Source organism: Molothrus aeneus, chromosome 13 (assembly GCF_037042795.1).
Source record: "Molothrus aeneus isolate 106 chromosome 13, BPBGC_Maene_1.0, whole genome shotgun sequence".
In the NCBI taxonomy this organism is placed as follows: domain Eukaryota; kingdom Metazoa; phylum Chordata; class Aves; order Passeriformes; family Icteridae; genus Molothrus; species Molothrus aeneus.
The window spans coordinates 8,512,157-8,535,440 of NC_089658.1; the positions used below are offsets into that span (position 1 = coordinate 8,512,157).

Consider the following 23,284-nt stretch of genomic DNA (forward strand, 5'->3'; position numbering starts at 1 on the left):
GCGGCAGGATCGAGGATGTTGTAGCGGCAGGATGGGGATGCTGCAGCGGCAGGATCGAGGATGTTGTAGCGGCAGGATGGGGATGCTGCAGCGGCAGGATCGAGGATGTTGTAGCGGCAGGATGGGGATGCTGCAGCGGCAGGATCGAGGATGTTGTAGCGGCAGGATGGGGATGCTGCAGCGGCAGGATGGGGATGGGGATGCTGCAGCCGGCAGGATCGGGGATGTTGCAGCGGCAGGATGGGGATGCTGGTCCCCACGGTGTGCGTGCTCAGGACTGGCCTGGACGTCAGCGGGAGGGGAGGGGGAGCCCGGGCCGGCTCCGGCGCCGTTGCTGAGGCAGCAGGAGCCGCGGCAGCATCCCCGGGAGCCGGGCTGGCAAACTCCTCCTCCCTCCCGCTCTCATCCCTGCTCTCCCCGCTTCCTTTGCAAAGATGGCAACCGAGGGGCTGCACGAGAACGAGACCCTGGCGTCGCTGAAGAGCGAGGCCGAGAGCCTGAAGGGCAAGCTGGAGGAGGAGCGGGCCAAGCTGCACGACGTGGAGCGTGAGTGGGGCCGGGCGGGGCGGCCGCGGGGCCGGGAGCGGGGCCGCAGCGGGGCTGGGCCCGGCCGGGAGCGGGGCCGGGGCCGGAGCGGGAGCGCTGCCCGGGCTCTGGAGGCGGACACGCCGTGCCCCGGGCCCCCGGACAGCGCCGTGCCGTGCCCGTGGCTCCGGTGCGGGGCAGGGCCTGGGCCGGGCAGGGCCCGCAGCACCCCCGGCGCTCCGGCCCGGCCCGGCCTGGCGGGGCTGGGACCCTCAAATACCCTCGGTACAGCCCGGGATTCGCCCGCACGCCGTCTGGGTGTAGTGTCAGCAGCCAGGATGAACCCCAGCCATGTGGAACTTGATAGGAATTCGCTTTAATGAGGCCGGGATTTCACCCGAGGTGTGGAAGGGCTTAAAAAGGAGCATTATTTCCCAAAACAGCTGCTCTGCCCCTCTTCTGCCAGGGAAACAAGTTGCAGGGATGCGGTGCTGATTCAGAGGTGCGGGTGAGTCAGTGCTGGAGCTGTCAGTGTGTAACTCACCGTGATCAGCTGCGGCTTCAGGATCCGGGGACAACCCAACAAATGCGATGGACAGAGCTCAGCCCGGCCCTCCCCCTGCCCCTTTCAGGAATAGGAAACTCACCTTGCGTTAATGGAGCTTTTCAAATACGTACTCACAAGTTCTGAGATATAAAACATCGTTTTATTATCATGATGTCATTTTATAATTACAACGATACATTGCAGGGTTTTGTTTTGGTTTTGGTTGGGTTTTTTTGCTTTTGGTGGTTTTTTTTTTTAGAAAAACATGTAAGTTACTGTTTTTGTCTGAAATCGTGTAGCTCACTCTATCAAAAATATTAGTGGGTCATTAAAACTTTTCTTTCATGTGTCCCGATGCCTTAAGCATTGAACAGGACTCTGAGCTTCTATCCAGTGACTTGGTTTTAGTTTTTTGTAAGAATGAGGGACTGAAAAACACTTTTGATTTTCAGGTTGGGAAGGATTACAGTAATATATATATATATATATATATATATATATATATATATATATATATATATATATATATATATATTCTGGAATAAATAGAACATTTTCTTGTCTAAGTTAGACAATCATGTTATATGAATGTCCTGTTAATAAGAATTGTTAAACAAACAAAGATGTCCTCATTACAGAAACATTACCATAAATCACCATATTCCTATAGTACCATTTCTGTATCAGAGGTGGCAGGGTCTTTGGTTAACAGACCTCTTAAACATATTCTTAAACCCATTTTTGCTCACAAAATTTTACCTGTGATTACAGTGACACTGTAACTGTGTGTGCCATTGAAAGTCGTGGGATGTTCTTTGTCATATATAAAATCTGTGAATTTCCATTGGAAGGCTGTGTTTGCAAAGCCATTACAGCATTTCTGAGACAAAAGTGTTATGCTGCTGTAGAACAATGCTCCTTTATGATATTTTATATAACTGATTCTGTATCAGAGCTTTTTACACCTAAATTATTCCCAAGTACTATTTCTGCAGAGTTTTTAAGTTTCAGAATAAGGCATCATTTCTGATTTTTGCGTGGTTGGTTTGGGGTTTTTTTCTTTCCCCTAATCTAAAATTGTATTTTCTGCATTCTTTTGCTTGGATCATGACTTTCCCTCTGTGGTTCCCAAAACAAATAGCTGGCTGAAATAGGATTGCCCTTATTTGTTCAATTGGTTCTAAACAGCAGCTCTCAAAAATGTGCATAGAAAAAGGAAATGCCAAACATGCATTTGGTTTGCAGTCTTATAATTTTAAGGAGTTGATTCAAGAGCTTAAAATTTTGGGTATAGACAAAAGTTTGTTCTGTTTGTGTGATCCATGGATTTTTAGGGCCAGAGAGACCATTAGACCCAACACAGAAAAGATCAAAGACCCAAGAGTATCTGCATCAATTCCACACCTCCTGTTCAGGCCAAACAATGTTTTAAAGAAAAATAGGCAGTTTTATCTGGACCTCTGTAAAACTACTCAAGCTGTTTAGTGGCTTTAGCTAATCTATTTGTCTGAGTGCATGCTTTTCCACTATCTTTGAACAATATTGGTGAATGCTTTAAAATAACTGTCTGACTCTCAACCCTGTGCTGGGCAGGAGCAGGATTATTATGGCTGTGGTTGGAGATAAGCATCCTCTGGGAATCAGTAAGGCTAAACCAGACAATTTCACAGAGTCTCAGCTGCATTCACATAATGGAAACCGTTTGTCCAGAGTCTGTGAAACATTTGTTTTTTCAGATATATTCTGGACACAAGCATCTTTCCAGCTGCCATAATAACCTCCTGTCCTGTGTTTCCGTGGCTTTTGATTGGACATTTGGCAGGTTTCTATGGGCAGTAGCAGGGGGAATGTATCTTTTCCTCAGTGGGTTTATATGGTATTTTCTCAGAAATTTGCTTCTGACTTATGGGCAAATTGTGAGGAATGGTGGACAGCGCTTGTCCCCTGGCTTAGCAGAGATTTCAGCTGAGAGCATTATTCTGGCACAGCCTGTGGGGCTGGTGGCTTTGAAAGACAACTCTTGAAAAGGTAATCCACTAGAAATCAGTCTCTGCCTTGGGCAGAAATTGCTTCACTGAGCCTGTGCCAAGAAATGATCTGGAAGTTCAGGATGCCTGCTCTCTCACTGTCACAGCCCTTCCCAGCCCCAGAAAAGTGATGAAGGGTGAAGTAGCAAGCAGCTCCAAAGCACCACCTGCCATGGGGGTGTGAAGCTCAGTCTCCAGCAGGGCAGTGAAAAGCTCAAAATTTCCTCTTCCAGCTCATTAAAGCATGTGAGCTTCTCCATTTATTTCAGAAGGTTTGAGCCAGGCATTGCTCCCACAGCCAGCAGCATCTGGGTCATCTTAGGTTTTGGTGTGGATCAGCTCTCCACTAGACAGAGTAATTCTTAATTCTGGTGCCAGAGTCTCCAGCCTCAGGATCTCTACTCTGCTGTGGGACTTGAAGTGAGGAGTCTCACCCTCCCTGTGTGTGAAGAGCTGCCCCTGGGTGCTGAGATATAACACGGCCCTACTCAGCTCCACACTGGATGAACATGCTGGAGGAGGGCAAATAGGTTTCCTCAGATGGCACTATCTCCCACACATTTACAGGTGACCCCAGCTTGAGGCACCAGGGTTATATGAGACACCTTCTAGTTGTGTCAGCTGCATGAATTTTATGACAAAGTTAGTTTGCACAAGCAAAAATGTAAATTTGTTGGGTTTTAAAGAACATCAGCTGAAAGTACTGCTATTAAATGAGGCACCAAAGAAATGACTTCACCAGAGGATGCTGCTCAGGAAAGTTGCCTGCCTGCCCTCTGTTTCCCTCTTTTGTAGAAGGGACATCCCACAAAGTCCTTGATGCCCATAGTTGTTGTTGAAAGGTTGGGTAGTGCACTCTTAGGGCAAATGTCCAGCTTCCTGCTCACTCAGAGCTGTGTCCTGGCCACCAGAAGGGATGGCACAGCAGAGTCACCAGTGCCAGTACCTGTATCCCACTGCACCAGCCCAGTGCTGCAGCTGGCTCTCACCTCCAGAACACCTGTCTGTCCACCTGCAGGCCTGAACATTTCCCAGTAAAGGAGGGCAAAGGGGTAATCTGTTTTCCAGTTATACTTGGGTAGGATGGTCTGCAAGAGCTTCAGCTGCTACATCCCTGGAATTCAACCCTGAGTGAATCCATCCTTGTCTTTATCCGGTGAATATGTTCCTGTGCCGCTCACCTTGGTGTTAGCCACCTGCCAGCTCTGAAGCAGAGCTCATTGGACTCAAACTTCAGGGATTAATCCCTCCAGGGGCATTACTCATAAACAGATATTTGCCAGGGCAGAGCTTTGATGAAGGGCTCTCTAACCATCAGCTGTCTGCAGTTCACCAGGTGGCAGAGCGTGTGGAGGCACTGGGACAGTTTGTGATGAAGACCAGGAGAACCCTGAAGGGCCATGGAAACAAAGTTCTCTGTATGGACTGGTGCAAGGACAAGAGAAGAATTGTGAGCTCTTCCCAGGTATGCTGTTGGGCACTATACAAATCTTCTTGCTATCAGATGATACCTGGGATTCTTGTAAATGTTTTCAAGATGCCCTGAAAGAAGTTCATTGGCAATGTGTTTGTTCAGGGAGTGTAAGTCTAACCTTTGAATCATTGGTACACCTCTTGTAGCTAATACCCTAAATATTTCTTGTCTGGTCATAACACATTGTCCCATATTCCCTTCTACAATATAAAAATAGACTCATGTGAGGCTACATCTATTTCCTTGTTCTTTACAGATAAAATGCTTAGCAAATTTTTCAGGTTATGTGTTCAGACAAAATAATCAGGAAAAGAGAAGAAATGTTGATTTTTTTTTTCTCAGAGATTTCTATGCACAGAAATTTCTTCTGCGGTCTGTATGATTGATATGACCTTGAAAGCTTCAGATATCCTGCCAAAATTACTGCATTTAGTTGGGCATTTTGAGAAACAGTCCTAACACCTGCTCAAGACCAGTCTCATAAGCTGGAGGAGGTAATGAGATAATTGCTTTCTAGATCCCCTGGTTCATCCTGAGCCCAGTATGGCACTGAGTGAGCTTGTTGCATCTCACAGCTGTTCACTGACCTACATGAAATCTGTCAGGGGTCTCACTTGAGGGATAAAAATAGGCAATCTGCATTGCAAGCCACCTTCACTTACTGTGAGTTTTTACCATTCATGGTGATCTCCACAAAGAGAATAATTTAAATATTTAATGTCACACTTTTTAAAGTGGTTAAAATGCTAGTGTGTAGATCAGAAAACTGAACAGACAGGTTGAAATGCATTTTTTACTCTATTTTAAGAACTGTAGGTCCAGGTACAGAAGCAGTTGTTGCTCAGTAATAAACATTTCACTTTCATGATGCAGGGAAGATTACAATTTTATGTGCAAAAGGCAAAGTAGCTGGCACAGTGTAGCTGGTGTACACCAAGTGATTGTGCTGCTCTCTGTACAAGGCTCTGTGATGGCTATTTAGCTGGTTGTATAATGGATAATTGAAGGTTAAGTAAGTGTAGCGACAAGTAAAGTGAAAACCAGGGTCAGACTGGGAAGGGAAGATGAGCAGACAGTGCAATATCCATAAACAGTCAGTTGGGGCAGGTGAGGGCTTACAGGTGGCAGGTTCCTGAGGAGATGGCCCTGTCTGTGGCATGTGCTGCAGGTGAAAGGAAAACTCACAAAGCCATTAAGAGGGAAGAGAAAAGCATTGAAAAATAAATTGGTCTTTTAATCAAACATGAGTCATCTCAGAGAGGAGGAGATACACTTCTCTTGTGGCAGGTACAACAGCACTACTGAGAAGTGTCTCCTTGGTGCTTCACTGTGACCACTGTGCTGTTGTTGAAATAGAGACAAAAGGACATAACAGACTGGGGAGAGGAAATGAGCAGCAGAGTTTTCTCCAAGCTGGGAAGCAGCCACATCTCTGGAAAGCCTCAGTTTCTCTTTCTCTGTGCTTTCATTTAGGATGGGAAGGTGATCGTGTGGGATTCCTTCACTACCAACAAAGTAAGTGAAACTTTACAAAATTCTGTGCTTAGGGCAAATGACACTGGGATTGGGTGAAGGGCTCACAGGTGTCACAGGAGGCAGTGGGATAATGGGATAAAATGCAGACTTCCACTAGCACCCCACAAAAAGGAGACCAGGACAAGTCACATCCCTTCTGACCTGTTTCTGAGCAAAGTCCCTGACAGGGCTCTGGGGTTTGTCATGGTCTCCAGTGGGAGAGTCTGATCCAACCTTTTGCTCACAAGGGAGGCAAAGCCCAGCCAGCAAAACAGGGGAACTTTTCCTGGGCACTCCTGTAGCAGGAGTAGTGTGTGATCTGGGGATCCTTCAGCTGTGGTGTTCACTGTGAAATGGCCAAGCCCTGTCTGGGCTGCCCTGCCTGCACCACACAGATGAGGAAAAACTACTTGTTTTTAACTCACTTTTACATGTGCAGCACTGGGGACCTTTCACAGCACCGGATGACCCAATAAAACGTGCTCTGTGATCAGTTTGGGGCTCCTAAATAAGGTGGAGAGTGTCAGAGAAGGACTGACCATCCTCCTGCTGCTCTGCTGCGTTCTGCAGTCAGGGTTGTTGATTTACATGTTGAGTTATGGCTGGGGGAACCACCTCTAGCTTGCACTGACCCTGAGGATATCCCACAGAACTCCTGAACTGATCACTCCCACTGTTTTCTCTGCATGGACTGGAGGAGCAGTGAGTCCCAGTCTAAAGGGTGCTGTGTTTCAGGAACACGCCGTGACGATGCCGTGTACCTGGGTCATGGCATGTGCTTATGCCCCTTCTGGATGTGCCATTGCTTGTGGGTAAGTTCCCAGCTTCCACAGAGAAGCTGGTTTTGTGGCAGTGTCCTGGTGGCTTCAGAAGCTGAGAGATAGAAGTTTGCATGCTGTGATTGTGGGTGGAAGGTCTACATTAAGTGCCTCTGATTCTATTTCCATAATGGCTCGTACATATTATCTGCACTGACTTCAGTGCAATAACATTTGTTGTGTAAGCATGGAAAATAATCCTCTTTCAGCATTTATATCATGGGTTAGGAATTCTGCATGCATGCAACTTCCCTTTTCTAGTGTGGTTGTCTATGTTGGATGTATTTTCTAAGGGAAAGAGATTTTAATTGTGTTCTTACTTTGCACTCATTTTTTTATGACATAGAGGTTCATCATTAATGATTACCAGTGTGTGAATAGATCTTGCTAAGATAGGATGGGGAGAAGTAACCCCATCCTTGATAATCTTGTGGTTTTCTGAGGGCTTGGGTTTGAAAAAAATAAGTTTATATAGGGGAAAAAACAGAGATGAAATGTTGGCAAAACATCTCGTAAGAAGGAACTTGGTGGATCAGACAAAGCAGGCTTGGGGTGAGAGAAAGGAACAAAGGGAGACTTCAGGGTGCAGCTTGCAGACTGAGACAGAGAAGCAGACTCTGTGTGGAAAGGAGTCTGGAAATGGTTTTTGACTAGAACCCAAAGAATGGTAAGCAAGCTCTGTCTTTACTTGCAGCAGAGACAGGGAGTTCATGTATACATTGCACCTAATTCTGTATTTCTGTTGTGGTGTCAGTTAAGTGCCGTGCACATAATGTTAGGCACAGAACCAGCAACTGGTGGTGTGCCAGGATCCCAGGGACCAGGGCAGGACTGATCTACCACAGCTCTAGGAAAGAGGCAGATATAAGAAATGATTCCTGGGTCTGACACAGCTTAGCTGGTACAAATATTCAGGAGTGGGGCAGCAGCTACAGGGGTCAGTGCTTCTGTTGCCTTTTTTCCAAACTGTTCCATAAGTTTTGTCTTCACACCCACTACTGGCTGTGCTGCCTCTTCTACAGGAGCTAGATCACATTTGTTAAGGTAGGTGTATAATGATGCTGAAATACTGATCTTTGCCATGACAGATGTCAGCAGAAAAATAGCAGTTTGGCTGCATGTGAAACATTAACCCTGAGGTGGCTGCTGTCACCTCCCAGCTTATACTTTTGTGAGGTTTCATTCAGTGCCATTTATAAACTCGATAAGGGTGAAAAATACTGAGGCGCAGCTGTTCAAGTTCTGTAAAGCAGCCAGGCTGGTGAGGCAGCTGGGGCTTCCCTGCACAGGGAGATCCCACACAGCACAATACAGGGAAGTCGGTGCTTGTAAGGGTTTGGCAGCACTGCACTGACAGGTGGTGTCCTTCTTATCACCACTTGCCTTTTGTCGTTGCAGTTTTAACCAGTTTTCCTCTCTCTGTTACTGCTATTATTACTCTCTTCAGTGGCCTGGACAACAAGTGTTCTGTGTACCCTCTGACATTTGAAAAAAATGAAAATATGGCTGCAAAGAAGAAATCTGTTGCAATGCACACGAACTACTTGTCTGCCTGCAGCTTCACTAACTCAGACATGCAGGTAAATGTGTTCCCTACCCACTGCTCACCATCACCTAACGCGAGCTGCACTCAGGTGCAGTGCACACGTCCTCCCTTGCTCCTGGGGCACCCAGGGCCACGTCCTGCCCCTGCAGGAGCTGCTGGAACACCCTCACAGGGGACAATGAAGGTGCTGCAAAAGCTGATGGAAGGAAATGCTTGTCACAGCCTGTGGCCAGGCTGTTCTTACAAAGGCCTGTGGCTTCTGCGGAGGGAGCTCGCTGGTACCTGTTTGTTCTCTGCTCCCCAGTTTGTGCTTTTAGGAGCCCAGACTATTGCAAATAGTTAAAACCTGGTTCAGCCAGGACTGGGTTGGGTGCTGTGCCAGCTGTTGGTGACTGTGTTGTTTGCCTTCTCTGTCCCGGACATCCGGCAACATTTGCTTTTGCTTTCATTCAAAGTATTTTTTATTTGTATCAAGTGATACAATTGAGCTTGAGCATGGCCCCACAGGGTCATACCTGCTGTTTCTACATGCAGTGCTGTGTTCCCTCAAGGGAAAGGAGTGATGCTGTTCTCATCTCACAGGCAGTGGGGTGGAGCAAGAGACCCACAAAGGGAGGTGATGGTAAAGCCAGGAACTGAACGCAGATCTGAGACCAAGCCAGCCTTCCTCTCTATTGAATATCTCAAAGATCTCTTTCTCTAGGAACACAGAAGATGATGAAAGGAGCCAGGATAATCCCCTTGTCCTCTCTGGTTTCTGAATTTAATTAAAGCTCTTCTCAGTGCAGCTCTGCAGCAAAATAAGTGGCAGAATGGAGCATTTTTATAGCTCTCAATGTCAATAGAGCTGCTGGAAAGAGAATACCATGTCCCCTTCTTCCAGATATTTGGAGCTCTTCTGAAGGAAATATCAGCTCCTGTTGCTTCTATTTCAGGACATGTGAAGCCAAGAGCATGTTGTTGTTTGTCACTCTCTGGTTTCTGTAATGACTCCGAGGTGCTAATTTAAGTCCATTGCCATGGAAACAAGTGGTGGAGGTACCAGCACTCAGGCTTGCTTAGCCCTGACCTTCCTGTGCAGGAGCTGTGTGGAATTAGAGTCTACATTAAGTGGAATGTTTTTGATGAGATATAAACCCAGTTTTCTCTTTTCTTGTCTATACCTAAATGCTTTGAGATTAAATCCTATGACAGGAAAAATAACAATTTTTTTTCATAATAAAAAAGAAAGAAAACTTTTTTTCCATATTAAATACAGCAAACTGCATTGATATTGAAGGTCATGTATTACTATTGTTAAGTCACAGTAGATTAAAGTGCTTTATATTTAACAAGTCAGAAATTTTTCTGAAGTCTTTAAAAAGAAGTTTTCTTATGATTGCTAGGCTTGTAAGTGATCATATGGCACTGCATGTTATTATTCAAACAAATACAAGCAACAGGTTGGTCAAGCTTCTTTTAGGACACTGTTATGTAGCAGATCCTAGATTTCTTATATTCTAGAGAATCCCAGATTTCCTAGATTCTTCTAGAGAATCCCAGATTTCTTATATTTTTTTCATTTACATAAAGGCATCAGAATTAAAACTGTTGAGAATTAAAACTGTTCAGTAACTCTGAGGGTGCATAGTGCAACAAGTACATTGTGCAGGAGCTTTGCCCGCTGTGTGCAGAGCAGCTCTGCTCTCTCAGTTTGCATCAGGAGGGATGTGGTGCTATCCTGGAGCAGCTCCAGCATGAGGTGGAGGTGTCCCCCAGCCCAGTGTCCCCACAGCTCCCACTGCTAGGTGCTGCCAGGGCTGCAGCTCTGCTGAATGCTGTCTTAAACTGCAGCTCACTTTGCCCACAGAGGTGTGGAAGACTGGGTAGGAGTTTAGGGCTTAGTGTGCTCATGGGCCTTGGGCAGTGCAGTGGAGAGAGGAGATCTGGGGGTGGATCATTGTGAGTCATTCCCAGGCTGTGGGTGCTGAAAAAGGGGGTCCCACCCTTGCTGCACATCATGTTCCCACATGGACCCCGAGCTGCAGGGCTGGGTGACCCACACTCCTTGTTCCCAGTGCCCCATTCCAGTCTTGCTTGAGAGAGCCTCCCCTGCCTCAGTGAGCAGAGAGCCAGGGAGCCTCACTTCCTAAATTAGGTATCTGCAGCTCTGTGGTGTGATAATGCTCCCCACGTGACAATGCTCCCTGTGTATTAATAGCAGCAGTTAATTGGGATCTCAAGTGTTTTGCATAGGGCAGGCAGCCATGCTCCCAAGTGTGGCAGGGCTAAGGAGCAACCCTGAAGTTGAGTCCATATAATTTCTCTTTAAGCATTAGCTGGAGCTCTAGGTTGCCAACAGACCCTTCCCTTGCACCTTTAGCCACTCCTATTCCCTTCATATTCCCTTCCACAGTGTTACAGAGCAAATCCTCAGAGCTGAAAGTCTTCATTCCTCAGCCAAGTACAAACATTCCCCAAAACAGGGGAGTTCATCTAGGCTCAAAACTGGCTGGGAAGACAATTCAGGACTTTCTTCTGCTATTATCATCTGAGAGCATTAGCGTCTCTCTGCTGTAGGATTTGGAACAGTCTGTTCTGCAGCTTTGCAGACCTCTGTTTACGGGAAGAATTTTTGGAGCATCTGTCAAACATGTTCAGGGTTTAACCTTTATGCAACTCTGTGAATGGTTTTGTGACTGTGTGATCATTTTCTTCTTGAAGAGAATTTTGTTTTTAACTTGTAACTACCCACTGGGATCACTTGAGTTTCCTCACCAACCATGAGAAAAACCTGTGTACAAAACTGAGAGCCCTCCTACGTTCACCCTTGCTTCCTTCCACACCAGTGCACAGGGACTCTTTCAACCTACAGAATTTGTGATTGCATAACAGTTTCGGGTGCCAAGGGGAAATTTTGAACAATTGAGCATCATCAGGATTTAGCCACAATAACAAGCTCTGATCACATGTGCTTTCTACAAGTACTGTAGCAGATGGGAAGCTGTGAGCTGTGTTTGGGCAGTGTATGTTCAAGCCCTTTCACACACAAATGGTTTAGGACAAGTGAGAGCTGATGGACTTATCAAACAACTGTCTAGACAGGCTTACTTCCCTTTCAGAAAATCCATGTCTTAAGCCAAATTAATTTGGTTTAACCTGACTATTTCAAGCAGAAAGAAAAGAAAAAAAAAGGAGAGTTAAACAGGTATACTTAACTCCAAGAGTTCTTCCATTTACCTGAGCTGAATTCCAGCAGCCAGATATGGATAGAGTGAAATACAGAGGCAGACAGGAATACCAGTATTGTTCTGACTCCTTTTTAGAGAATATGAAAATGCCAGCAGATCCTTACTGCTGTCCGTTGTGCACACCCCACCACACAAAAGTGACCATTACTGAAACATTGTGTAGGGATAGTGGTGTCCATACAGCTCTCTTTTTCACTCTACTTTCTTTCCTTAAAAATAAAAACTATAAGCTGTACTTAGCTGTACATTGGCTTATGGCTTTGATTTATTGCCCAATATTTCATTAAATTAAAGCTGTCCTTTGGTGTTTGTGTAGGATGTCAGTTGTTTCTTTGTGACCTGAAGGTCATCTGCTGATTCTTGTATTGTGACTCTTCTTCCCACATCCTATAGATCCTGACAGCAAGTGGAGATGGAACTTGTGCTCTATGGGATGTTGAGAGTGGGCAACTTCTACAGAGTTTCCATGGTCATGGAGCTGATGTCCTGTGCCTGGACCTGGCCCCTTCTGAAACGGGAAATACATTTGTCTCTGGGGTAAGCAGGAGCTTCCTCTCATAATAGAAAACTAAGGATATAGAAGTGAAAAGGCAGCAAAGTGGGAGTCTCATGATGTTATTGAGAGAGTGCTGGAGTGTATGTTGGATGCCCCAGTGCAATCCATTCATTGCAAGCACATTTTCCAAGCTGGAGCAAATTAAACCCCTGACTGTGGGGTCAAAGCCACCCAGCCAGTCTGACTGCAGTTCTGCTTACTTAGCAAGTTACACCCCACATCAAAGCAATCCAGCTCGAGATCAAAAACAATGCCTCTGCTGGGAAGAGGAAGGCTCAGCCCCATCAGGAGATGGAGGTCCTACCACAGTGGAGGTGTGAGTCCCTGTGGGTGGGAGCCTAGAACAGCAGAGGACCTCCCATACTTTGCTCCTTCCCTGTGCCCAGATCTCTAGAGCCAGATGGGGTATGACAGGCGTCAGGTTGTGCTCAGGGCATCCAAGTGGGGTTGCAATAACGTGTGTGCCACTGTGTCCCCAGAGTCAAGGGGCAGCTTGGACACTGGCTAACCCCTCGTGTAAGCTGGAGCAGGTAGATGAGGTGTGGCCACATCTTCAGCTGTTGCTGAGTCCTCTGTGCCTTCCAGTGGTACCAGAGGCATTTAAAGCCTCTTCGTCAGTCGAACACTCTGCTCCCTGTCCTGGTGCCAGGGAGCACACAAACCTCACTGGGGCTGCAGGACTGGACTGGTCAGGGAAAGTACCCAGGGCATCTTCCAAATCATGTCCTGCTGCTGAGGGTTCACTGTTCCCAGGCAGCTGAGCCATTGGCACACAGCCTGGTAGTGAGGCAGGCCAGGCATAAAGGTGGGTGGGATGGGGCTCAACTCCTTTTCAAGGTGATCTTAGTCTTTCCCACATTAGAAAGTGAGTGTGCAGATGAGAGCTGGCAGGAGCTGAGAGGCCAGTTGCTACCACTAACTCTGGTGAAGGTACCAATAACTTTGCTGGTTTCTGAGCCCCACCAGCACTGGTTGATCCTGTATTTGATGATGGAAATGGCCCTTGTGCCAGAGGGTGCCAACCATGGGTTAGGGGTGCTTGGAGTCCTGGTTTTATCCCTACACAATATACCTGGATCTCTTCTGTTATGGCTCTTTTGATCAAATCTGGCTGGCACATCAGGAGCAGAGTCCAGCACGCTGGCCCAGCTTGCCTGCTGGTAGCACAGCTGCTCTGAAGCGTGACTGAAAGCTAATTCCATCCAAGTGCCTTACTTCTCTCGGGTTTTCCTGTCACCAGGCTTGCTTCCCAGAAAGGATAGGTTCATTCTCCCTGGGAACAGCTCAGCTTATTATAGGGCAAGGAATCACAAGCAGCTCTGCTACTGCTAAGGGAATATGTCATGCTTGTGTTGATGGAGCAGCTTGGGCATGTCTGTGCTTACAGGCATTCACTTAATTCATCACATGCAAAACACCACTGCAGTGAGGACCTGTCTGACATCGTGTCAGTGCAGGTACAGGCAGAACAGCAGGAAGGTAGAGTGGCATGGAGAGATTCCTGAATACTGGGCCTCTGTGGTACAGTAACCTTGAGCTGGAATAAGCAATGTCAGTCTATCAGCATGTGGGCTGGGTGCTGTTACATTTAGCGACTGAACTGAAAATTCCAGCCTTCCTGGGTAAGCTCAGGGCTGTTGTGCTCAGTGCCCTCTGAGCAAGACTCCTCAGCTGAGTTGGGTATCACTCAGGGAGTCCATCTCTCCACAGGTGGTGGCTGGTTTCTCCTTCAAAACCTTAGGAGTCAAAGCACCAGCTTGTCAGATTGGTCTTGCTTCCAAACTCCCAGAGGTGTCAGTAAGAACAGTGCACATGGGAGCAATATGAAGGGCTGGGCTTGGGATGTGGTGGGGCTTGAGAGGGAAATATGCTGGGTCCAAAATATTCTTTATCCTGTTTGGTTTCCCTGGTGCAGAAATCACAAGCTGGTGCCAAGGAGCATTACATCTTTTAAATAATGGCATCTTTACTAAAAACAGTAGGATTTCATTATAACAACAGAATTTTTAAAAAAGAGAGAGAGAAATATGTGACTTGTGAGGAAACTGTTTAATTTAATTAGCTATCATATTTGATTAAAATAAAAAACGTGTGGCATGGTCTGGTGAGCAGGGTGCTCTGGCTCAGCAGAAGCAGCAGCCACCTGGCCTGCCCTGCTCTTCCCACACAGCCTCAGAGAGGCTGAGCCCCTGGAGCTCAGCCTGCCTGCTCCTCAGCAGGAGCAAGTTTATTAAAATCTCCCATCACTCTTCAAAGCAAAGTCCATGTTCTCTTTCCTGTCACTACAACTGTGACAGCAGTGAGACGTTGCAGCTGAGAGCTGAGATGGTTCTTGCCCCAGGACAGTGTAGACTACATGGGCCAAGCCCCTTGCCCGAGGAATTCAGGGTGCTGAGCACTGAGTGTTAAATGATCCTTTCAAAGCACAGCTTGGAAGGGCAGGTTTTGGCTTGAGGGTGAGATGAAGTGCTGCTATGCTGTTTTTCTCATCCCAACCACACCATCAAGCGTGTGGGTGCAGAGCTCTGACAGGGGATAACCCTGGTCAGAGGCTGGGCTAGAAACCCTCTGGATGCACTGATTTAATTTTCTCTTTTCATGTATGAAAAGAACTAGTTATAAAACTTTAAATGCTGGATGCTGGTATTTTATATTGGTTAAGTGGTCAGGGAGCAGGTCAGTTGTGCATCTCTGTGCTGTGGTGGGGTTGCAGACAGAGGTAAGGCAGCAGCACAAGCAGAGCAGGCTGTGAGTGCAGGGCAGCTCCAGCCTTCCTGAGGAACTCTGCTCCCACCTGCAACTGCACAGCTGAGGTACCACTGCAGCCAGTTCTGGGGCTGCTCAGCTGGGTGAATCTCAGAGCTGTGATGCTCAGAGCTTCTGAATGTAGTGAGCTTGATGATGAATATCAGCCACAGGAGGGGTGAATGTCACCATTTGCACAACTGCAATGATTTTTTTTTCTTACTAGGGATGTGACAAGAAAGCCATGGTTTGGGACATGCGGTCTGGACAGTGTGTGCAGTCATTTGAAACCCATGATTCAGATATCAACAGTGTCAGGTCAGTGTGTTTCTGGGAGAGGACACATTTGCAGTGTTGGGCAATGTGCTGCTGATTCTATTTCTGAAGTCTGAGCTCATCCAAGTAATGTAATGTGTTCTGGTCTTCTTTCACTTGTGCACAGATATTATCCAAGTGGAGATGCTTTTGCCTCTGGTTCAGACGATGCCACGGTATGTTAATTCAGCAACCTAATTTAGGAAAATTTTGTTGCTTCCCAAGTAAGATTTTCTTAAAGACTAGGTCACATCCACAGAGGGCTTTTAGTGACTAAACTGGGCCTGTGACACCAAATTTGCAGAAATAATAATCCTGTGAGGTAAGACACTAAATACCATATATAATGTTCTAGGGAAAATCACACAACACTGTAGGTCACTTCTGCAAACTTCTCTACAAGACATACTGTCCAAATACTCATTTCAGATTCTCTGTGTCTGAAGTTTCATTACTAAAATTAGTTGTCTTACTGGAAGATATTTGGCTTCATATAGCTCTTGGTCACAGCATGGGAGGAACCAGCTGAAATGCTGCAGCTTGTGTCAGCATGTCCCAGAAAGCAGAGGGGCCAGGGCTCCGGGCAGATGTGGGTAGCTGGTCTCTGCAGCCCCAGGGTGGCCTTGGCCACATCACTGCAGTGAGTCACTGCATCCAGGTCATCCTAGGTCACGCATCAGCCCTTAATGGATCTCACTTATCTATGAGCAATCTGCTAGGAGGGGCTCAGAATGCATTGACAGGTAAATTTGATCAGCACAATGTATACAAAATGCCCTTTACCTCTGCTGCCCTGTGCCTCTGAGTGATGCTCAGGGCTGATGGCCCTCCCTGCAGCTGCTGTGTCCCATGGGGGACCAGGCTCTGCCCCACCACAGCCCTGCAGGGCCTGAGCTGGCAGTTAAGTGTAGCATGAGAGCAGATGATGGGGAGGCACCTGGCACCTCATTTCTTCTGGTAATTCAAACAATCACACTGAGTCACCTGGGAGCAAAGACTTTAGATAGAGTACTCTGCCCTCAGAGCATGATTTGAGTCCACTCAATGCTAGCTAACATTCCTTTTGTCTTCATTGGATGAGGAGACATTCCAAGGCTCTTTGGAGAGAGTGACCCTGATTTTATGTTTTGAAAACTGCGATTAGAAGTTAATGCCTCTAGCCCTGTGGTGAGCCAAGTGGCTCTCTGCACACTTGCATGCAGTACTGTGATCTCTTGAGATGCTGAGGGAGTGATACAGAGAAATTGTCCCATCATTAAATTCCAGTGAAAACACTCCTTCACCACCCAGTATCACAAGTTCTTACAAATTTATTTGCTATTTTTTTCTTTTTTAACCATTCTTGACACCCCTGACTCAAGCAGGAGAATGGGAAATTCCACCTCTGTACTTTTGACAGAGGTTTTGGCAGTTTCCAGCTACCTCATTCTTTAAATGAAGGGGTTTGTTTTTGCAGTGTTACAGAGTGGTATCCTTGACCTGATTTATATACTTGGGGATTCTGAGGAACAGATAATCCTGACTGGAAGTAATCCATAAAAGCGTGCTCAGATGACAGTATTGTCATCTGCGGTGACCCCAGCTCCCTGTCAGGACAGTCTGATGAAATTATTCATCTGTGTGGAGCACTGGGAGACCTGGACTGCACATACCTGGCAGCTCCCCAGTGCCCTGCAAATCAAACAGCCCCTTCTTTATGTGCAGGCTTGAATACCAGCCATTTTTCAATAGTAAAGTCTTAATATTAGCAATCCCATCTGGCCAGTGTTTGCTTAAGCTTAACTTATTGAGGAGGGGTTTCAGTTCACATATTTTCAAAAGTGCATTTTGATTTCAGGGCTAACAGACTGCCTTTCTACCTGGCAGTGAAGTCTGAAGTCTGGCAGTGAAGCCTGATACATGATTTCCATGTCAAGCCAAACTTTGCTGGCAAATCATAAAAACAGGAAGTCTAGGTTGTTAGAGGTGATTTGGAATTTTCCATGAGAAATGAAAACCAGAGATCTGCATTAAAATGTGTTATTTCACTTGAATTATTTTCACATAGGCTTTTCAAACAGAGAGGCCTCCCAGAAGGGCAGGGACTGTTTGCTCTCCTGGCTTTACTCAGAGCCAGCTCTACCACCTAGGCTCCTCTGTGCCACATGGTCTGTGATCTCAACACTGATTAGAGACTTGATCCCATCTCCCAGGCTGTGGCTGAACTGTTGTTTCAGAGATTGTGTCCACATGCACCTCCCCAGTAGCAAGATGCCCTGATCAACCACAGAGGGGGAAGCAGGAGGGCGTGGGGACTCCACTGGGTACCATGGCCCACCACTCATGTCCTTCTAGGACAGGCAGGAGGCTTAGAGAAGTGGCTTGAAAAAGAAAGTTCTTCCTGCAGTGTATACAAAACAGCCTTGTGTTGCTTAGATCCCTGTTAGAGGATCCCAGTTACAGCAGCCAGAAGCAGAAGGAAAGGAGGAAGCAGAAAGAAGCAGAAGGAAAGAAGCCAAGCAGCCGCTTCCTGTGATATCTGTTAGGCTGCACTTCCCACTCCCATTTTTTTCCAAATATTGTAGCCAGTGCTTCCAGTATTTGCTGAGGCATGTGTGTTGGTTTTGTTTTAATCCTAGTGTCGTTTATATGACCTTCGTGCAGACAGAGAAGTAGCAATTTATTCCAAAGAGAGCATCATTTTTGGAGCATCAAGTGTGGACTTCTCTCTCAGTGGTGAGACTTGAACTTTGGAGGTTATCTTATTGTTGAGATTTGAGGGGAACTGTAGAATTTTTCAGTTTATTTTAATAAAATATTCATTCTTAAAAGTTATCAAAAGTAATAAGTACCAAATGCATGGAAGCCTTCTTTTGCCTCTGTAAAAATAATTACTCTTTAAATAACCTAGCTGGCTATTGCTTCGTTGTAGTGATGAAAAGTATTTTCCTGGCCCTACTGAAGGCAGGAAATATTTTGCCATTAACTACAGCTGGGCTAGAGTTTCACAATAATAATGAAAAACATTTCAAAGGCAACATGAAATGTAGCTAACTATTAAGTGCAGTTACATAAATAGTTTTTAAAAGGATAACAAATGATTAATAGTAAAAGTACATTAGAGGGGTATGAAGAAAGAGACGTTGCCACTTTTCACTACAGATCCTGAGAGTCTTGTCTCTCCTGTCCCAGCACATATGCAAGCTCCCCAGCAGTCACCCTGCGTGGGGGTGAGTGGGTGGTGTACTGCCCTCCTCCTGGAACTGAGGCAAACCTCTCTCTCATGGTCACAAGCACCACAGCTCATCCCGTTGGCAGTGAATCACTTACCAAATTGTTAATCATTCAAGCATTTGTGTTCAACTTCTGTGTAAGGTCTGAGTTAAGCATTATTACCCTGCAATAGCTGTTAGAGTGCTCTTCGGTCTGTCACGATTTGAAGTCATCCCCCACCTGTAATTTAACTAAAATTTACAATGCTTTTAAGTAATTAACTATGTTTCAGCATTTAGCCTGGACAGCTCAGCAGCGGGCAGGGCTGTCCCAGGGGCAGGGGACACAGCTGTCCCAAGGGAAGCAGTGGGCACAGGGTGGGCTGTGGCTCCTGGGCATCGCTGTCCTGCAGTCAAGGCATGCTAAGAGTGTCAAATGTCATTGTCTTTGCAGGTCGCCTGCTATTCGCAGGCTATAACGATTACACCATCAATGTGTGGGATGTGCTGAAGGGGTCCCGTGTGTCCATTCTGTTCGGACATGAAAACCGTGTCAGCACCCTGCGGGTCTCTCCCGACGGGACCGCCTTCTGCTCGGGCTCCTGGGACCACACGCTCCGGGTAAGCACTGGGAGAACTGCCCCGGCTGCTGCTTTCTCCAATTGTTCACTGAAAGAGAACTGCCCCGGCTGCTGCTTTCTTCAATTGTTCACTGAAAGAGAACTGCCCCGGCTGCTGCTTTCTTCAATTGTTCACTGAAAGAGAACTGCCCCGGCTGCTGCTTTCTTCAATTGTTCACTGAAAGAGAACTGCCCCGGCTGCTGCTTTCTTCAATTGTTCACTGAAAGGGGGTGAAGGGGAAGGGTTGCTAGGGGAAAACTGCTCTAGGGGAACTAAGGAGGGTATAAAACAGTGTAGAAGATGAACAGCAAAGCCAAATAAAAATCCCCACTAAGTGCTGGCGGAACTGCTAAGTTTGAGCTTGCTGTTGGGTTACATGATATCATTGCTGCTGATACTCTGTACCACTAATGTGATCGGCTTACCAATGTTCATTTAAGGTTTGTTGGGAGAGTCAGGGTCATAAAGAAGTGTTCATCTCTCTCTCTTTCTGCAGATCTGGGCGTAACCTGAGATCCTGTATGCAGAATCAAATGGAGACTGAAACCCTGGACTACAAAAACAGCATAAAGAAGCCATTCCTCAAAATCAAATATTCACTACAGTCCAAAAGAGTGACACTCAGCCCACAGATTAACACAACTAGGTAGAAAATGTAGTCTGCTTGAACACATAGCAAACATCAACTTGTAGTAAAATGAAATGTTTTAATTTTTTTTGAAACTATATTCTTTTATTAGAATTAGTTTCATTATTTATAAAGGGACTTTTCTCCAAAGTCACCTGTATCATAGAATTGAGTATTTCAGTGCACATTATGTATTTATTTGCATGCATTTAGTTCCTTTTTAAGTAAAAAAAAGTCCTGATTTTATCAGGATAAAGCAAAAGGCTTTGGAAACATTCCGTAGTGGCATATTGAATTTCAGTGTTGAAAAATGGAAAGAGAAACAATTCTGATACTTTATGATGGTGTTATGGATGACTGAACCTTGGTGGTAAGTAGAGGAGCAAAGGACCTACTGTGAAGGTACTGGCTGCTGTCATAGAAATGTATTTTTTGTACAGAAAAAAAATCCCTTCAATCCCTGTTTTTTCCTACTGTCTTTTTAGATAGAAATAAGTATTTCATCTCTGTTACCTGAATATAAAGAATCTAAATATATACAAACTTATAAACAGCAAAGAGGAGGGATATAAACATGATTTACATAATCATGAGGTAATACTTAACCAGTAGTTTCTTAGAAATTTTTAATTGTATCACTTGGTGAGTGAATTTTCTTTTACTTAAAGAAATACTACATGCTAAGCACTAAGGGATACTACACGCTAAGCATTAAGCACCATTATACTGATGGTCAAATCTTTTCCAAGTCAGTCATAGTCATTCTATGACCATGATTCTTATTTGCATTTTGAGCAGTTCATGCAACTTTGGCAAGGCAATGTAGCTTAAATGTATATTAAAGCAGTATATGCCCACCTTAAGGTCCTTCTGCAATGTTCATGCAAATACAGGTGAAATCATACAGTCCTTACTGTCACAGTCATCTCCCACTGCCATGGACATGGTTTTGTCTTATTTGGACTTGAGAGTGAATAACAGTGAGCTGTTGGAAATCTGCTGTGAGCCACAGTCCTGCCAGTGCTTGATACTGAGCTGACCAGAGCACGTGACTCCATCTGATCCAGGAGTCACTGCTTTTCAGGAGAGCAGGACAGCTGGCCACATTGCTGGCAGCACCCAGCTCTGTGTGAGCATGGGAATGCCATAAGGACTGGCAGGACCACCCCACACAGAAGTGATGCTCTAGAATCAAGATTTAATTAGATTAATTAATTATGGAACCATTGTGAGATTATATCTGCATTCATACATTGAAAACGGTTGGGGCTAGAGTGTGTCAGCTGCTTATACCAACAGGTTCTGAGTCTCAGCACAGGCACAAAGAGCTGGAGTAATGCTGGGGGCTTGCACAACCTGCCCTTTGAAATGCAGGTGGTGAGGTACAGCTCTGAATATATCATAGATATGATTTGTATTTAGATTGGAACAAGAGAAAAGCTTACCGGAATGAACCTGTTTACAAGCTCACTGGTCACTAGAGTTTAATGATAACATCCTCACTCTATTTGCAAGTGGTATTTTTTTACAATTATATAAAAATCATATTAGAAACAAAGTCTCCTCATCCATGAAAACCTTAGGTTCTGTGAATCCATAACCAGTTAACCTAAGACACTGACATTTATACCAGCTGTCCATCCCAAATGGAATAGGTCAGCTGTTTTCACTTGGAAAAGTCAACTCTGATGCTTTGCAATATTTGTGGCAAACTATCCCTGTAACAAACTGAATGCACTATGGAAATGTCATATAGAACTCACTGTGCAATATTGAGTCAATACACTGTACACATTGGATCAAAAGATTAATATTAATGTTTAGGTAGTATTTATTGGCAAGATGTTTGTTTCAAACATAATACATTGTGTGGATACTTATGAACAGCCTAAATACAATAAATTGTATTTTACATATTGAGAACATGTATGTAGTAGTTCTTCCCGTTGTTTAGGTATTTATAATGGTAGCTATTTTTTTTTTTTTGCTTTTTTTTGACATTAACTTTTTGCACCACACAGTTTCTTTAATGATTTCTCCTGCAAAAATCTCAGGTAAAACCCAGATCTACCAGAAAATTGCTTCTGGAATATCTTCTGGAAATACCCAAGGTGAACCACAGCAGATGGGAGTGAGCAGCCCATGAAGTGCTTGAAATGCCACCTCAGTTCCCCCTACATTCAGGAGGCGAGAACTCAGATAGTTTTCCTGCTCAGAAGGATCCCAGCTAATGTAATGTTTTCTTTCCAGATCCTTGTTGGATATCCAGGAAGTTACTGGAAAATGCAGGGTATGTGTTTTGTGGGAGCTCCTTGGGTTGCAGCAGGATGCCAGTGAAAAGCTGGGCACTGAAATTCTGTTGAGGGCCCAGGCTATGACTTTTTGGGTAAATCAGATGTGCAGATCACCTGGAGGTGCAGCAGTTCAGCTTTCTGCCTTGTCAGGAGAGAACTGAGCCGTGGCCAGCTGTCCTCTTGACTTCAGTGTAGGTTTTGTGGTCAGCCTGAAGGTGGCTTGTGGAAGCGCTCAGTTTAGTCACCAAAAAAAGCACCTTCTTAACTTAGGTGCATTGTTTCATTTCCCCTCTTCTGAGGGCCTGGGGAAGTGCTGAGCCAGCTTGTTCTGAGTGACATCAGTGTCCAAACTGTCACCAGATCCAGAGAATGACTCTGACATTGCATCTTGCACTTCTGTTCTTGCAGGGAGAAATGCTGTGGGTTTTGCACTTCAGGGCTTCTGCCTTTGGACTCGTGTGGGGGGGTGCATGGGCTTGCCACCTGTGAAAATCACCTCTTTGTTCCTGAGGTAATGGTGAAAACATCAACCAGGATAGGCCTCAACTTCCCATCAGATAAATGACACTTGGAGGAACAGGACACTGAAGTACCCATTGTGTTTTTTGCTCACTAGAGGCTGTCCGGGGTGGCTTTGGAAAACCCATGGTTTCCAGATTTCCCTGTTGGTATTTCAAGCTATTTGTGTCAGAAACACCTCTATTCCATAAACGTGTGGAGAGAAGGGAGCTGTAGCTGGGGCCTGTCCTGTTAAACAAAAATGCTATATAAAAAGGAAAGGTGGAAAAGGATATTGCTAGAGAAAGAGCAGCCTCTCCCTCTTGCACTCCTTGTGAGGAATGCAATAGGAAATTCCTGCTCCAGGATTAACAATCGTAAGGGAAAATTGTTTTAAAAGCATGTGTGTAAAACTCTTATGAAAAGTACAGATCTCATTCCAGCCACTGCTCTAGCACATAAACAGACTCTATTTTCCTGCTTCAAAACAAAACAAAAGCCAAGAACGGGAATGTAGAACTAAAGTTCGCCTTAGGAGGGACTCTAAGGGATCCGGCCAATTCTTGATAGTGATCTGAGAAATTGCAACAGGATTGATTCCAACCACCTATTTTTGGATTTTCTAATGGGGATGTAACATGGAGACAGCTGTATCTCAGGACAGATGGAGTGAAGCCAAGCTGTGCTGACACACTGGGCACCTTGAACCGGCTGTGGGACAAGAGGTGAGGCAGCCGCAGTGCCAGGGGCTGCA

At 45.6% G+C, this 23,284-nt stretch overlaps 1 protein-coding gene across 1 annotated transcript; it reads left to right on the forward strand.

Moving 5' to 3' along the window:
- Positions 1-200: 200 nt before the first annotated feature.
- Positions 201-21,661, forward strand: GNB5 (G protein subunit beta 5). The gene is made up of 11 exons (XM_066558619.1): positions 201-546; positions 4,428-4,564; positions 6,047-6,088; positions 6,824-6,900; positions 8,354-8,486; positions 12,076-12,219; positions 15,210-15,301; positions 15,426-15,474; positions 17,917-18,013; positions 18,944-19,110; positions 19,607-21,661. Exons 1-11 carry the CDS (start codon positions 435-437, stop codon positions 19,616-19,618), a joined length of 1,062 nt encoding a protein of 353 aa, XP_066414716.1. The 5' UTR covers positions 201-434; the 3' UTR covers positions 19,619-21,661.
- Positions 21,662-23,284: the final 1,623 nt, after the last annotated feature.

Excerpts from the sequence above, each read along its gene's own strand:
- GNB5 (XM_066558619.1), top strand. The coding sequence starts at position 435 with ATGGCAACCGAGGGGCTGCACGAGAACGAGACCCTGGCGTCGCTGAAG. Across the intron at positions 547-4,427 it reads CAAGCTGCACGACGTGGAGC|TTCACCAGGTGGCAGAGCGT; the intron begins GTGAGTGGGGCC and ends AGCTGTCTGCAG. Across the intron at positions 6,089-6,823 it reads ATTCCTTCACTACCAACAAA|GAACACGCCGTGACGATGCC; the intron begins GTAAGTGAAACT and ends GCTGTGTTTCAG.